This window comes from Erythrolamprus reginae, chromosome 3, assembly GCF_031021105.1.
Source record: "Erythrolamprus reginae isolate rEryReg1 chromosome 3, rEryReg1.hap1, whole genome shotgun sequence".
Taxonomy (NCBI): domain Eukaryota; kingdom Metazoa; phylum Chordata; class Lepidosauria; order Squamata; family Dipsadidae; genus Erythrolamprus; species Erythrolamprus reginae.
Window position 1 is genome coordinate 101,894,650 of NC_091952.1, and position 16,749 is coordinate 101,911,398.

Genomic DNA, 16,749 nt, shown 5'->3' on the forward strand with positions numbered 1-16,749 from the left:
TATGGGAAAAACCTCCTTATGTTTGGTTCCAAAAATAGTGCTTTCTATGATAGGAACATGAGAACTGTGGGAGAACTCATTTTTCTTCACTGTTAATATCTTTTTCACTGCTGTGATTAGTTGATGAAATAACATCAATGGGCTATAAGTTGGCATGGAAGGTGCTGTAATACTTGTAGTTTAGAGTTGAAACTCTTGTTGTTAAAGGAGACAATCACACCTTGAGTTTTAGATATGCTCACAAATACATGCATAGCATTTTTGGTTAATCATTCCAATATTGCTAATGTTTTTTTCTGTTCCAGCAATGGAAAATCCTGAAGTGCTTGTAGGCAGCTGCAGTACTCAGGATGATGAACATTTATACAGTGTAAAACATCATGCATCAATGTGCCAGCTTCTGGAAGATCAGTTAAGAAGAAAACTTAAATTTTTCTTTATGAATCACTGTGAAAAATTCTGGGCCCGAGGAAGGAAACCGTGGAAGCTGGGCATACAAATTCTGAAAATAGCTATGGTCACTATCCAGGTGAGATACAAAGCTGCAGTACAATTATTACTTACACATTTTTAGCTACTGCTATATAAATTCAAGTAATTATAACCAGTTGAGTGACAACCTCTGATTTACTGCTGCTTTAGTGACTTGTGTTTTTAGAACCATCTGTACGGTTGGTATTTGAAACTTTCAGACCTTAATACAGGCAGTCCTCGACTTATAACCATTTGTTTAGCAACTGTCTAAAGTTACAAGGGCTTGGTCATATAATTAGAATTTGGGCGCTTGACAGCCAGCATGTACTGTACTAATGATGGTTGCAGCATCCTAGAAACATGTGACCTGCATTTGCAATCTTCCCAGTTGGCTTCCAACAAGCAAAGTCAATAGGGAAAGCTGGATTTATTTAGCAACCGCATAATTCAATCAATTACTGCAGTGATTCATTTAAAAACCATGCCCCCCCCCCATTTTTAAAAATAAAATCAGGTACAACTCATGTAATAATTGCCTTGCTTAGCAACAGAAATGTTGGTCATAATTGTGATTGTAAATCAAGGACCATCTGTAAGTATTGAAATGACCTGTGTTCTTACACACTGAATATTTTGGAAGAAAATATTTTTGTCAAGTATTTAGTATTGACAAATTTAATAATATATGTATCTTCATCATATGTTCTCTGAAGTGACTCGAGACAGTGAGTAAACGAGACGGTTCTGTTTATTTTCAGCTCTTAGGAAGTGACTGTCAGCTGGAACGCGTCTCAGCTGGCAAGGGAAAAGCCAGCTCTATTTATACAATTTTTTTCCCGCTCAAAACGAGCTGTCAGCGCCTTAACCAATCAGGCGCAACCTATTTACATAGTCTCCCCGGTAACAAAAATATACAGAGTATTCAACACCCCTCCCTTCCTAGAAAAAAAACATACAGATTACTCAGAAAGCCATGTGATGTATTCAGCCAATCGGTGTGGTCTTTGGGTGTTCCTTGTGGACCTGCGCAATTCAGTTAGTCCTTCGTCGTCGGCATGGAAGGAGGTCGGTTCGTCGGTACCTCCTCTGGCTTCCAAGGGCCCAGGTTGAACTCCGGCCCCCAGAGTTGAGCTGGCTGGCACATCACCGACCTCCGCTGACGAAGATGGCTCCGATGTGCTGGCTGAGCGGCTTCGAAGGGGTGAGTCCATATTTAAATCCATAAATGTTGGAGTTGCGTCGTTTCCCATCGGTTTGTCTGTGTGTACAATCGGTGTTTGATCACTAGACTCAGTTTCTGGGCACCTTCTTAAATGGTCGATGTGCCTAGTCCATACTCGGCCATCGTTCAATGAAATTAAATATGTTTTTGGTGCTTTTTGTTGCAACACTGTGCCCTTAAGCCACTTAAGGCCTCCATCAAAATTCCTTGCAAATACACATTGCCCTATAAACATATGTCTCTCAGCATTTTCAGTCATATAATTCTTTGTACAAAACACAGGGTGTAATCTATCTAAGGTTGACCTGAGTTTCCTGCCCATAAGAATTTCTGCAGGGCTCCTGTTGGTTTTTGCATTGGGAGTTATATGTTGTGCCAATAGGAATTCATCTAGGTGTTCTTGCACCTCCCCAGGGCCAGCCCTTTTCAATGCTTCTTTGGCAACCCGAACATATCTCTCTGCCAATCCGTTCGCCCATGGCGAAAAAGGAGATATGAGGGCGTGCCTTACCCCTAACTGATCTAGGAAGAGTTCAAACTGTCTGGCTGTCAGTTGCGGCCCATTATCAGAAACTAACACATCTGGGCAGCCATGCGTGGCAAACAGATGGCGTAAAGCTTTTATAGTGGAACATGTGGTGATGTTATGCATTAATATTATCTCGACCCACTTAGAATATGCATCTACTACAATTAGGAAATATTTTGAATCAATGGGGCCAGCGAAATCTATGTGCAATCTAGACCAGGGGCCCTGGGGCTGATCCCAGTCCATAGGCGTTGTTTTTGGAGGTCTTGGCCTTGACTCCTGACAAGGGTCGCACTTGGACACCCACCTCTCAATGTGGGCATCTAGTCCTGGCCACCAGAAATGCCCCCTTGCTAGCCCCTTCATCCTTACGATGCCTGGATGACCCACATGCAGCATAGTCAAAACTTTAGACTTTAAACTTTCTGGAATCACGACCCGGTCACCCCATAATAGACATCCCTTAACATAGGATAGTTCTAACCTTTTACTTTTGAACTCCAGGAGCTTGGTAAAGGTACGCGGTGCGGAAGTTAGGCCAAAGGGCATCGCCTGGTACTGGTAGTGCTGCCCCTGGACATAAAACCGGAGGTATTTTCGGTGTCCCGGATGGATGGGGACGTGCAAATACGCCTCCTTCAGGTCGATGGATGACATGAGATCTCGGGGTCTGATTGACGCGAGTATGGTGCGAAGGGAGGCCATTTTGAACCTGCGGTATAACACGTACCTGTTTAGGTGCTTCAGGTTCAAAATTAGCCTGCAACCTCCCGATGTCTTGGGTACTATGAAGACCCTGGAGTAGAACCCCATGCCCTCCATTTGGGCTGGCACCTTCTCGATGGCGTGGATTTCCAGAAGATGAGCGATCTCCTGCTCCAGCAATGCCCGTTTGACAGTATCGATGGGCACTGGACAGGGCACAAAATGGGTAGGTGGGAGACATAAGAATTCGAGGCGGAGCCCTCGGGTCACTGTGTCCAAAATCCAAGCATCGGAGGTTGTGGCCGTCCAGGCGGTACAAAACCTTTGGAGTTTTCCCCCCAAAGGGACCTGCCCTGTGGAGTCACTTGGCTCCACGGAAACCTCGCTGGTTGGAGCCTCGAAAGGGCCATTTCAACGGTTGATATCCCCTGCCCCGGCCCTGGAAGCAGGTCCTATCGCTTCGGTACGAATAGGACTGACCATATTGACCTTGTGAATAAGGTCTGGAAGCCTGGGTAACTCCGGAAGCTGGGTCCCATCGAAATGGCTGCCGGCGTCGGTACGGGGTGCTATTGCGATCTTGGCGCCTGGAGGATCTGGTGAGGACCTTCCTCTTGTCCTTGTCCTCCACAAGGACGGCCTCCAACACCTCCCCGAACAACTTCGTGCCTTCGAAAGGGGCAGATGACAAGCGCCACTTCGACTTGGCATCCGCCTGCCAATGTCGAAGCCAAAGCAGGCGTCGAGAAGAAATCGTAGAGGCCATGCCCCTCGCGGCAAACTTCGCCGCGTGCAAAGTAGCATCCGCCGAGAATTCGGCCGCAGCCAGGAGCTTGTTGAGATCTTGTTTGAGACGAGGATCTTCAGGTCCCATCCAAGCTTCCGGGTTTTCAAACCGGCATTTTGACAGCACGGTTCTCAGGCGCGTAGCGTATTGGTTGATTGTTTCGGCCTCTAGCTGCCCCATTCTGGAGAACTGGTGTCTGTAGATGATCGGCGGCTTCGTCGGCTTGAAGTGGGCTGCGAGTTTTGTCTTCAGCGAGTCCCAGGAGACCGAATTCGCCGGAGCCGGGTCGGTTAATGTCTGGGCGAGATCGAACATCTCCGAGCCGCAGTAATTTAGAAAGATCGCTCTCTTCCGATCGTTGTCGGCTTCTCTCATGCCAGCAGCCTCAAGGAAGACGTTGAACTTTGCTAGGTAAGCGTCCCATGTAGTCTTCTCCGGGTTGAAGAAGTCCAGGGCTCTCCCGACAGGCAGGGAATCCATAGCGGCAAGCGAAGGCTCGTTCTTCCGTCGTCGCCAGGTGAAGTGACTCGAGACAGCGAGTAAACGAGACGGTTCTGTTTATTTTCAGCTCTTAGGAAGTGACTGTCAGCTGGAACGCGTCTCAGCTGGCAAGGGAAAAGCCGGCTCTATTTATACAATTTTTTCCCGCTCAAAACGAGCTGTCAGCGCCTTAACCAATCAGGCGCAACCTATTTACATTGTCTCCCCGGTAACAAAAATATACAGAGTATTCAACATTCTCCATCTGTGTTGCAAAAGAACTTTCATAAGTGCCAGCTAACATAGCTATCTCGTTTAGGAATTATAGAACTTTTAGTCCAAATATTTGATGGATGCTGGATTGGGGTAATGAACAGAATAGGCTATTAGTCAAGTAGAGACAATGAACAATATCAAGATTATAGTTGCAGTTTCATTTCATTATTATATATGTCACTCTTCAGCCTTCTACTAATTAAATCCTCATTGATCACCAACTATAAGGAAATATGTGTGTTCAGAATATAGTATGAAAATGTCCAATATGAACTATACTAATATTATATTATGTTTTTATTCAGCAAAACAGATCCAAGATCAAAAAGAATAAAATAGTCATGATATTGAACTGGGCTAAATTATAAGTGTAACAAGAATATAGTTACATAAATATAGGAGGAGTCTTTGACCACTGAATGAAAATAAAAGTTGTAAATCGGAGGGATGGTACCCAGCTCTTTTTTCCTATATGTTCAATTCCTGATTTATTTACCTTTCACACTCTCAGGGTAAAATGAAACTACCAAGAGAATGAGTAGGGAATGGTGGTAGAACTACTGTATTTTTCGGAATATACAGATAAGAGGCACCCTTTTCCTCCCTAAAAGAGGCTGAACATTTGGGTGTGACTTATACTTTGAATGTTACTTTTTCAAAGTTTTTTTCCCCAGCCCTAGCAAGGTGCTGACAATCTTCTCTGCTTCCTATGCCCTCCGAAGAAGGTTTTTTCCAGCCCTAAGTCTTTGCAGGCTTGCTTTCATTCCTACCCCCTCTGAAAAAGGCTTTTTCAGCCCTAACCAGAGGATAAAATAATGTGTTCGAGCTGAACTGACTAAGAACACTAACCAGATGAATACCTGATAGGTAGATTCCCCCCCTCTATTTTACTCCCCCGAAACTAAGGTGCGTCTTATACTCCAGTGTGTCTTATACTCTGAAAGATACGGTAGCTACGAATGCTCCATCAATTAAAAAATTTAATGTACTTGTGGTCAGAATGGACTTTTTGAGTATTTGAAGAATTCCCTTTCTATTGATATTTTCAGCTTGTAGTTTTTGGTTTAAGCAATCAAATGGTGGTTACATTTAAAGAAGAAAACACGGTATCCTTTAAGCATCTATTCCTGAAAGGCTATATGGACAGCATGGATGACACCTATGCAGTGTACACACAAAAAGAGGTCTATGACCAGATCTCTTTCGCAATAAACCAGGTAATATTAGTCTATCTATCTATCTATCTATCTATCTATCTATCTATCTATCTATCTATCTATCTATCTATCTATCTATCTATCCATCCATCCATCCATCCATCCATCCATCCATCCATCCATCTATCGGCTGTATGTTCCAGCATAAGTCTGGAATGACTCAAGCAATTTTAAACAAACTTGGTACACAGATGATTTACCCTATGGAAACAAATACTGTGGGAGTAAGACACCCTAGTACCCCTTAGTGTGTGTGTGTGTTCCAGCATAACTCTGAAACATCTGGGCCATTAATGAGAGTGAGTGCAGCGTCCTAGAGTGGACATTGTCTATGATTCACTTCTGTCACAGCTTCCTCTAGAAAGCCAGCCATGACATTTGTCCTCCACTGGGCCAATGGGAAAGCACTTGATATTCCCTTCTCTTGACAGAAGGTGGCCCAAAGTGGCATGATTGTAGAAAGGGTGGGAAAGAGGAGTGCGTTGGAGGGGGGAGGGACAGGGCAGGGGTGATGGGCATGGGGGTAGGGGGAAGAAAGGCCCCTCTCAATGACTCCCTGTTAGAGGCAGACGACGCCCCCTGGTGGATTTGGGGCAAAGTGCCAAGATTGTAGAAAGAGCAGAAAGAAGATCACATGGGAAGGGGAGGGCAGGGGTGATAGGCATGGGAGTAGGGGGCAAAAGACCCTTCTCAATGGCTCCCTGTCAGACAAATGCTTTGAGGTCTATAAATACCCGTGTAGCGCTGGGTTTTCAGCTAGTATTTTATAAAATATTGTACACTGGATCTAAACTAAGCTTGAAAAAGCCAAGTCATTATATGTAAACAGATATGAATGGAAGGAAAATCACATTGGTTTCCTATACCATAGAGCTTGCATTGGCTCTAATGAGGCAAGAGATGCAGACCTTTTAATTCCATAGTAACCTCATGAGATAAAGGTAACACAGGCAATTGGCCCATAAAAATGAGGTTTTCTATGACTGAATCCATTTCACCGAGTTTTATTTGAACCTTAGTCTTTGTAATTCTATTCATGAGATCAATAAATCTGAAAAGCAGGATGTTCCATCGCAGACATTCTCTTGCGTCTCCAATTAGTTCAGTTTTAATTACCAGGCAGCTCCATTAACTGGTTGTACCTTGTCGCTTAGTTCTTACAGCTGCGTGCTAATTCGGTTGGAAATCACGCCTACGAAAAGAAAGGATCAAAAGAGACGCCCATGGCAATATGTCAGTACTTCTACAAGAGAGGAATTATCAGCCCTGGAAATGACACTTTCGATATTGACCCAGAAATTGAAACTGATTGACTCAAATCAGATAGATTGTTTCTGTGTGTGAGAGAGAAAGGAGAATGAGAGTGGGGTGGGCGGAGGTCAGAAAGAGAGACAACTTGAGCAAAGTCATAGTGTTTAAAAGCAAACACATAGTAATTTCCAGTATCATTACAATATAATGGGTAGACACTTCAGATGTTTTATTTGTACAGGAAGAAATTCAACTACTGCAGATAGTCCTCACTTAGCAATTGCTTCATTCAGTAACAGTTCAGAGTTACGACAACAGTGAAAAGGTATATTTAAGACCAATCCCTGAACTTGCAGCGATTGCAACATCCATTGTCACCTTCTCAGCTTGTTTCCAACAAGCAGAATCATTGTGGAAAATGGCAGGAAGTCACAAAAGTCATATGCCATTTTGCTTAACAACCTGAGGTGATTTGGTTAATGACTGCACTGGAACTGTCATGGGATGTTTCACTTTATGACTATATCACTTAGTAACTGTGATTAGTAAGTGAGGACTACTTGTACATTAGAGTCTTGTTTAAGTCATGAAAACTGCAGTAGTGGTGCTTCATTTAATTCCTTGCCCCATTTCACTCAAATGATGTCAGCTTCAGTCAGACCTAGTATATTCCATATAGACGTACATTGTTTATATCTATGGAGATTCTCAGTCATCCAGGTTATGGTTGTCCTGAAGGTGCTTTTTCAAGAAGTAACTGGACTTTCTGGTTTTTCTTTGAAGATGTTTTGCTTCTCATCCAATAAGCTTCTTCAACTCTGAGCTGAAGAAGCTTCATGGATGAGAAACAGAACATCTTGAAAGAAAAACCAGAAAGTCCAGGTGCCTCTTGAAAAAGCACCTTTAGGGTGTACGTGGTTTAGTTTCCAAGTGGCCTGATACCCTGCTGATAAAAATGGCTGACTCATAGCCCAGTGTGTTGACTTTATTGTATCTGAAGCAGGTTCTTCATACTGGTAATTATTGAACAGAGTTAAGGGTGCATCTACTTGCAAGATACTGTAGTATAATCAAAATTGAAGCAATTGATGTCCCTCATTCACAAAAGTGTCTTGCCAACTCAACATTGCAAACATCACCAACACTAATTGGTGATTCAGGTTCATGGTGAACTTTACTATTAGGAAAAGTGAGGCAGTGCCCTCAGACTGTAGACATGTGATAGAAAGCATTAGTATCCTGTTGGATGACATAAATGTTTGCTGTGTGGATTATTTTGCGCTCTTACTTTTTCCCTGAAGTATTGAAGAAAATGTCACCTTACAATGCACTTACAAATCCAGTTAGTTTACTTGCCTGAGCCATTCATGTTTATGTGCTTTAGGCAAATACCGAAATATATTGGCTGACTACTGGCCTCTGAAACTTTGTGAATAAATTTGAGTGGACAGTCTTAACTGTTCAACATGAATATTGATTACTGAACATATAGAATTATTGGTAGTGTCTGTTATGAGAATTCAGAAGCATTGTGACTTATTTTTGGAGTTTGGAAATAGTGACATAAATAATAATCTCTTAGCGAACTAATGTAGTAAACATATGTGCACAACATTTCCAAACAATACCAAAAGCTGAATTCTGTAAGGATATCTTAGCTTAAACCTCTTGGGTATGAAAGATATTAAAGGACTGTTGACAGATTGAGGGTCTTTTCTTGATATATGTATGCAATTACATGAACCAATGTGTAACATATACAAATAATTACAGTACAAGAACTTTCTGAATTACTGTTTCTTCATTTTATTCAGATGGAAGTAATTCATAACTGCATTGAAACATCATTCTACAGTCATAAGTAGAAGGGCCTGTAACCATAGAAATTAGGGTATTAGGGTACTGATCTGTGGATCAAGTATAAAATTTCCTTTTTGGGTTTATTTTTAACAAGCAGATATTTTCAGGGATTCTTTATCAAATAAGAATTCCCATAAGGCAGAAGTTCAGTAAATATATGCATTAAATTAATGAAAAAACATAGCTGCTTTTTTCTTGCAAGTATGAAGAAAGATTTTACATCTCGTATTATTTAGATAAGACTACTAGTGACCAGATTCCTTATTACTGATTTTCTGTCTTCCTCGTCTTATTAAATATTGAGTATTTTCTATATGCCGTAAAGCATCTGTCTTCCCATAGAGTGTCTTTATGTGGAGCCAATGCTACCTCTGGAAAATGGGACACTTAGGAAGACTCCTTTCAATTTTACTTTGGACTTCCAGAGGTGAGGAGAAATAAAAGTTGCTGGCATTCTTGAACATTTTTGGTAATGGTGAAATAAAGCTCCGGTCTCTGTTCTAGACTTGTAACTCTGACACTCACATTCAAACTGAAGGCCATTAATCTCCAGACTGTTCGACAACACGAACTCCCAGACTGCTATGATTTCACACTAACAGTAAGTACAGAGGTGGAGTCCTTGGAACTTTCTGAGCTTGGTTGTTTATGTGCAGATAAACTAGGAAGCAAGTAAAAAAAATTGAACTGATGAAGACTTGTAATTAGTCATTTTCTGAAGGGCAGGTTTGGGATGGGAGAAATGGGCCTAGATTGTGTCAGCTTCTTCTTAAAGTGGACTATTGCAGTATATACATTAGCAATTTAGAAGTAGAAAATAAAGTGAAATGATAACGCTGAAGCTAATCAAGAGGCAGGCACCAATGATTTATTGCTACCAGAGATTTGCCTGCCCACAGCTGCAAATACCCATTTGGTAAATCAGCTATTCTTTGTGTGTGTGTGTGTGTCCTACAATTCACATTAATTTTCGCGGTAACTCACCTACTCTTCTTTTAGTTAAGTTCAAAACATAATTCTATATAGTATTAGCTTTTTGACAATAATATTAACAATAATATTAATACTTTTATTATGTGTGTAACTATATTGTAATTGTACATTTTAAAATTTGTTTCTATTTATTTTTGGTTGACTGTGGCTGGCGATCAACTTGAATACTCCTCAGATGGAAAAGTGCAATAAAACCCAAATAGTGATAAGAATAGCAAAATTTCTGAAACAATATTAAAAAGATGAAGACATTGGGTCATGTTCTCTTGTTAAGTTTTGTTCGAGGATTATTCAGATATAGTCTTCCTTTATTCTATTTCTCTACCTTATTTTTAAACTGCTTAGATTTGGGGGAGAATGGTACACTGACAGAACTAAATTAACTCCAAGCATTTTCTGTTTTCTACAAAACATGCTTTTTATATGCCATCACTGCTTCAAAGTTATACTTCAAGCTAACTATAAGACTTTATGGCTTTTTTGAGAAGAATAGTAGATAGATAAATAGATGGATGGATGGAAAGTAGGTAGGTAGGTAGATAGATATAGATTTTGATTTTATTACCAAGCATTAGGCATAAACTATTCAGATTCTATCTGAACTAACGAGTGTTTAGAAATAAGAATAATAGCATCTTTTCTATCTCCACAATATCTACAGATACTCTTTGATAACAAAGCTCATAGTGGAAGAATTAAAATAAGCCTAGACAATGATATTGCCATCAAGGAATGTAAAGACTGGCATGTTTCTGGATCAAGTAAGCTTAAAAAACATACTTTTGTTATTACTTATTTAGTGCTTATTAGGTTTTATTGAAGGCCTAGTGATGCATGAAGTTAAATATAGTATTTGCTATGTTCTGTAGTAACTATATTTTTTTAAGTATGTTTGTCAACTGAGCACGCAATTTGAATATGTGTGTTACATCATTTCACCTATAGTCCTTAAAAAAGTCTCTTTCTATATGGTTAATATTTACATTACTGGCGAAATTCAAAATTTTTCCCTACCAGTTTGGTGGGTGAGGTTTGGTGGGCGTGGCAAGGAAGGATACTGCAAAATCTTCATTCCCACCCCACTCTGGGGCCAGCCAGCGATGGTATTTGCCGGTTCTCCTAATTAGTCAAAATTTCCGCTATTGGTTCTCCAGAATCTGTCAGAACCTGCTGAATTTCACTTCTGATTTACAGTATATTAGAAGGGAATTCCCCACAATGGGAAATTTGCCCCAAATGCAAATAACTACATAACTTGAGGGAGGAGGGGTCCTCTTTAGACTATCAAAAGTGTGAAGCATTCATTCTTTTTGATGGCTTTGAATCCTTTAATTATCCACCTCTCCCTGTATTGAAAAATGAAGTAAGATGGAGGCCTCTTCTCCATTATTAGCACTCTCTCAAGGCAATTTCACAAAGAAAATTTTCCCTCAGACACAAATGAGTATGTGTTCTATGAGAGTATCAGGTTAACTATTATGTATAGACAAGTAAATCAATCTTTTTTTTCCCAGTACAGAAGAATACCCATTATATGATGATCTTTGATGGTTTTGTCATAATGACATGTCTTGCATCACTGATTCTCTGCACACGATCTGTAATTAAAGGAATTTATCTACAAAGGGTAAGCTTATGTTTGTCAGTATCTCTTAATAAATTTAATTGCAGCTTTTCAATAGCAATTTCTCTTTTCTTGCCCTCTCACGTATCCTAGGAATTTGTGATTTTTTTCCAACATCACTATAAGAAAGAAGTATCTTTCTCTGATCTAGTGGAATTTGTCAATGGATGGTATATCATGATCATCGTTAGTGACCTTCTTACCATAGTTGGTTCTACATTAAAGATGGAGATACAAGCTAAGGTAAGTGACTTGAATGCTGATTAGATGACCTGTGTTCCAGTTTTGGAAGTCCCAATTGAAATCTTATTGACCAACCTGAATTTTGTTATTTTTATAGTTCACTTGAGTCTTCAACTGGGGGAAATGGTCACATTGAGAAAACTGCTGCTCCAGAGAAGGCATTTTTCTAGCTGTATATTTTACCTATCCATGGTAATATCATTAGAAATTAGAAATGAGCAGTATCTGTGCATATCATTAAAAGTCTATTAATTTGCTGTGCAATGCATTTGTGCTCTTTGTCCACCAGGAAACAGCCCTGACATTTTTAGCCCATTTCTTTTTAATGGAATAAGGTTTACTCACCTCCCCAGAACGGTCTCCTAATCTAGCAGAACTTTATGTCTCCCATCTCAGTGTGAAAAGAAAAGAAAATATGGTATCCCCAAGAGTTAAAATGAATATAAAAGGTCCTTTTTTTATGGGCACCCCAACTGAAATTCCGTTAGTGTAATTTATTGAACATCATCTTAATCTTCATATAGAGTCTGACAAGCTATGACGTCTGCAGTATCCTGTTAGGAACTTCCACCATGCTTGTGTGGCTTGGAGTGATCCGCTACCTCAGCTTCTTTAAGAAATATAATGTAAGGATCTTCTGGAACACTCATGCTCTTGGTATTCTTTTCTGTTATTACCTGGCAATGCTGAATATCTTTGGAAAGTCTAATGAGCATCTCTGGGTTTTTCTTGGGCCTTGTTTTTCAGCTGCTTATTTTGACTCTCCGTGCAGCATTGCCCAATGTCATTCGATTTTGCTCCTGTGCGGCTATGATCTATCTGGGTTATTGTTTCTGTGGCTGGATTGTGCTGGGCCCATATCATGCTAAGGTACTGTGAGTTGGATGTTTGTCATCTAGTTTTGTATCTGAAGGGTCTTGGGCAAATGTTAACAAAATGAGCACGCTGCCAAGATATCTGAAAGGGCCAGTTTATCACTTTAGTTATGTAACTATACATGATCACCAGAATATGGAGTTGTCACGTATAGGTATATATTCTGCATTATCTGAGGCATTGATGCACATTAATAAAATATTGTAATATCCAGAGATTTTCAAGGGCTGGTATTGAGTAAAACGTGTAACATTTATTTGCAGTTTACTGTATTTGACCAGTATTTTTTAAACAACTTGAGCAAAAAATGGAAATAATTTTCTTTTCTTTTGTCTGTTTGTTCCTGAATATTTGTTCTCTTCTAGTTCCATACCTTGAATATGGTTTCTGAATGTCTTTTCTCTTTGATAAATGGAGATGACATGTTTGCTACTTTTGCAAAAATGCAACAGAAAAGCTACCTGGTGTGGCTGTTCAGCCGGATCTACCTCTACTCTTTCATTAGCCTCTTTATCTACATGGTTCTGAGTCTCTTCATTGCCTTAATTACAGACACGTATGAAACAGTGAAGGTACATAAACATCACTATAGGATGTTACGTTTAATTTTTGAAATGTGAATTTCCAAAAGTTCTGAAATAGTTTTCTGAATATCAAATGATTTTGTTCATTTCATTATTCTCTTGTGGAAACAGAGATATTCTACACCTTTGCAAGAATTCAGCATAACATCATGACATCATCATACAAATGACATAGAGCTCTGATAAGTTCATATTTACTGCAAGTAAGCAAAAAAGGGCCATTTGCATGATGACATCATGATGCAGTGTCATCATTTATTCAGTCTATGTCAAACTCACAGAGTCATGTTACCGTCATATAATGTATTGCGATGTTTCCCCCCTTTGCGGAACTGGGGTGGGCTTGGCCTGCGCATAATGCATCCAAATCACAGGCCATCTGTTCCATTTATTCCATAGCTGAGTGATAAGTTTTTTGTATTTAATTTTTTTTGTTAGCATGGTTTATCTGGTTCTAAAGAACTGAGCAAGTTCTTTAGAACAACCAAGACTGAAGTTTAAGGCTATAACCTATTGCTTAATTTCCCAACTCTACTTTAATCTGAACTACTATGCTTAATTTCCCTTGGGCAAGAGGACATGTACTATGATAACAGTTGTTTTTCCCTTCCCATTGCCTATAATATGAGGGAATCTCTTCAGAAGATAGTTTGGGTGCTCCAACTTCCTAATGTCCTCTGTAGGCCCTAAAGACAAAAAAAATATGAAAAGCCCTCAAGCACTCTTCTTGCAATACTGACATGAGAAGACCCCAGGAACAAGACAAGATTTTAAGTTAATGTTATGTTTATATTGAATTACAAGGATATTTAATTCAACACAATTCCTATGATTTTTGTTGTTTTTGATGCAAAGTTGTGTCTAATCCATTGTGGCCCCATGGACAACATTCCTTCAGGCCTTCCTGTCCTCTACCATCCCCTGAAGTCCATTAAATCTCACGCTGACTGCTTCAGTGACTCCATCCAGCCACCTCATTCTCTACCATCCCCTTATTCCTTTGCCCTCAATCTCTGCCAGCATTAGGTTCTTCTCCAGTGAGTCCTTCCTTCTCATTAGGTGGCTAAAGTATTTGAGTTTTATCTGCAGCATCTGGCCTTTTAAAGGGCAGTCAGGGTTGATATCTAGGACTGACCGATTTAATCGCCTTGCAGTCCAAGGGACTCGCAGAAGTCTTCTCCAGTGCCATATTTCAAAGGCCTTGCTCCCTCTGTATTATTTTATTACTGCCTTAGCAGCCGTCCGCATCTTCAGGTAGCTAACGTACGATTTGACAAAGCAGATTTGGCTCTGGTTAGCTTTCATATTGGAAGTTGAAAAAAATCTAGTGCTGTGGGAGGTTGAAAACCCATCCTGGAAGGTGGCAAAACCACATCACTTTCTTACCATTCCTGGGCAATAAAACTGAATGGATGTATCCATGTAAATCACAAGGAGTTGGAGAAGGTGGCTTTGCTCTTTGATTTCAGAATTTTCCTTTTCTCTCATATGAAAAAGTATAATTTGGCAGCATCATTTGGAAGACATCTGAATATTTCCTCCAAGGCTACTAGAGTCTGCCTGGAATCCTGAGGCTCAAAGTTGTGTTCCCCTGTCATTTCTACCAGAGTTTAAAGACCGATAAAATGCAGATTACAAGTCCACCCTAATCTCCAAATCTCTTGTGGAAACATGGGGGAAGGTGGATGAGAAATAGGGTGCAAGAACCTCACTTTTCTCCTTTTTAATAGCTTCTAACTCACCAGGAGAAACCTGACCTTTCCTATTTTTCCTTATCCCTCTTTAAAAATTGTGTTTTTCATAGCCATATAATATCCACTGGAGTTGTACTACATAACAACTTTTTTTTTTTAGCATTACCAGCGTGAAGGCTTTCCAGAGACAGAACTTCATTCATTCATAGCCCAGTGCAAAGACCTGCCAAACTCTGGAAGATACAGATTAGAAGAGGAGAGTCCTATCAATATTTTCTGTTGTTGTAAAAGGTTGGTGACTAAAGGCCTGGGTGACAGATGCATCATCTGACAGCTTGGTTTCTTCAATATTAAATTAAGTTGGCTGCTGTGAGAACAGAAAGCAGGTTAATAGAACATCAGTGTTGAATCTAGTGAAACTGTAGGCACTTTCTCATAAGCCTAGTGACCGTACACTGGTTTGAAAGCTGCTCTGGATTCCCATGATCCCCCAATGTCATAGATAGATAGATAGATAGATAGATAGATAGATAGATAGATAGATAGATAGATAGATAGATAGATAGATACCCATTTTTCAGAATTGCAAATGGTTAAAAGTGAAAGCAATTACTGATTTATTTTAAACTTTCTGAGGGTTGAGGAATAAAGATACCAGTGAACCTTTAAAATAATGGTGCATAAGATAACTTTGGTATTAGTTATACTTTTGTATAGTGAGCAATTGTGATTATCCCCACTAATTCTTTGGGTTTTTTTAACAGTACAGTTTCTAACCTTGCACTTCTTATTCAGGGTGACTTATTTTTATTAAAATTATTTTCTTTAGATCAATAGATCTTGTTTGATTTTATAAAATGGGACCATTTTGATTTCTTTCTCTTTATTATATTTTTGTGCAGCTGGATAACATCTCTGTACCTTTTCCCCTTCTTTTAGGTCTTAATAAAAACATTGGCAAAAATTGCTGAAAGTAGTTGGAGATTCTGGAGCTGGACAATCATCACAGATTCAGTAAGAAATCATCAAAGAGGAAAGAAAGGAATGAAGGGAAAGAGAGACAAAAAAAGAGAAAAAGAGAAAAAAGAAATAGAGGAAGGAAGGAAGGAAGGAAGGAAGAGGAGGGGGGAAAGGGAGAAAACAGAGAGAGAGAGAAGAGGAAGGAAGCACCACAAACTGTGGTTCTAGACATTGTTTCAGAAGACACTTTGAAACAACACAGCAATTTAGGGCTGGAAGACATCTAGGAGGTCATCTAGTCCAACCCCCTGCTGCAGCAGGAAAGCTTACACTGTCTGGATTATTTTGGTGCCTCTAACAGAGAGAACAATTGCCAGAAAGAAGAAGGAGTTTACTAGGACAAGGCTGCCATGCAGAGGAAGGCAGAGATAGCCCTTAACTTATGACCACAATTGAGCCCAATTGAGCGTTGTTAAGTGAGTTTTGCCACATTTTATTCAATCCATGACATCTCTTGGCTCTAATAGTGATGTGCAAACTAGGGAAGTAAATCTGAAGGCATGTGGAATGTTTTAATGTACAGAAGTCAGAGTTAAATGTGTGGCAGAGCGTGAACTCTGGGTATGTTTTTTCCAAACGCAATAAGTGAGATTGAATATGTATAGTTTCAGAAGAGGTGTGTTTGTGTGTGCGCGCGCGCGTGTTCATGCACATACAGTACACATAGTAGATAATGTATATTTTTGTGTGCCTGTATGTAATATGTAAGTCTACATATGGCATATATACATAGGATTAAATAACATAGTTTGCATGCTGAGTAATAGTAAATAGGGAAATTGAGGCGAGGAGAGGTCAGACACCCTAACCCTAACTAACCCTTGATGTTAGTGATGTCAAGTTGGCCACCCTGACCCAGTCACATGACCACCCAGTCAAATAATCACCAAACCATCCCACCTCAGTCGCATGAC

General features: G+C 39.9%; 1 protein-coding gene across 1 annotated transcript; it reads left to right on the plus strand.

The window, feature by feature from the left end:
- The first annotated feature begins 307 nt into the window (after positions 1 to 307).
- Positions 308 to 15,146, plus strand: LOC139165362 (mucolipin-3-like). The gene is made up of 12 exons (XM_070748552.1): positions 308 to 529; positions 5,523 to 5,690; positions 6,845 to 6,996; positions 9,142 to 9,228; positions 9,306 to 9,402; positions 10,456 to 10,555; positions 11,309 to 11,421; positions 11,512 to 11,661; positions 12,186 to 12,287; positions 12,409 to 12,531; positions 12,903 to 13,109; positions 14,976 to 15,146. Exons 1-12 carry the CDS (start codon positions 308 to 310, stop codon positions 15,144 to 15,146), a joined length of 1,692 nt encoding a protein of 563 aa, XP_070604653.1.
- The last annotated feature ends 1,603 nt before the right edge of the window (positions 15,147 to 16,749 follow it).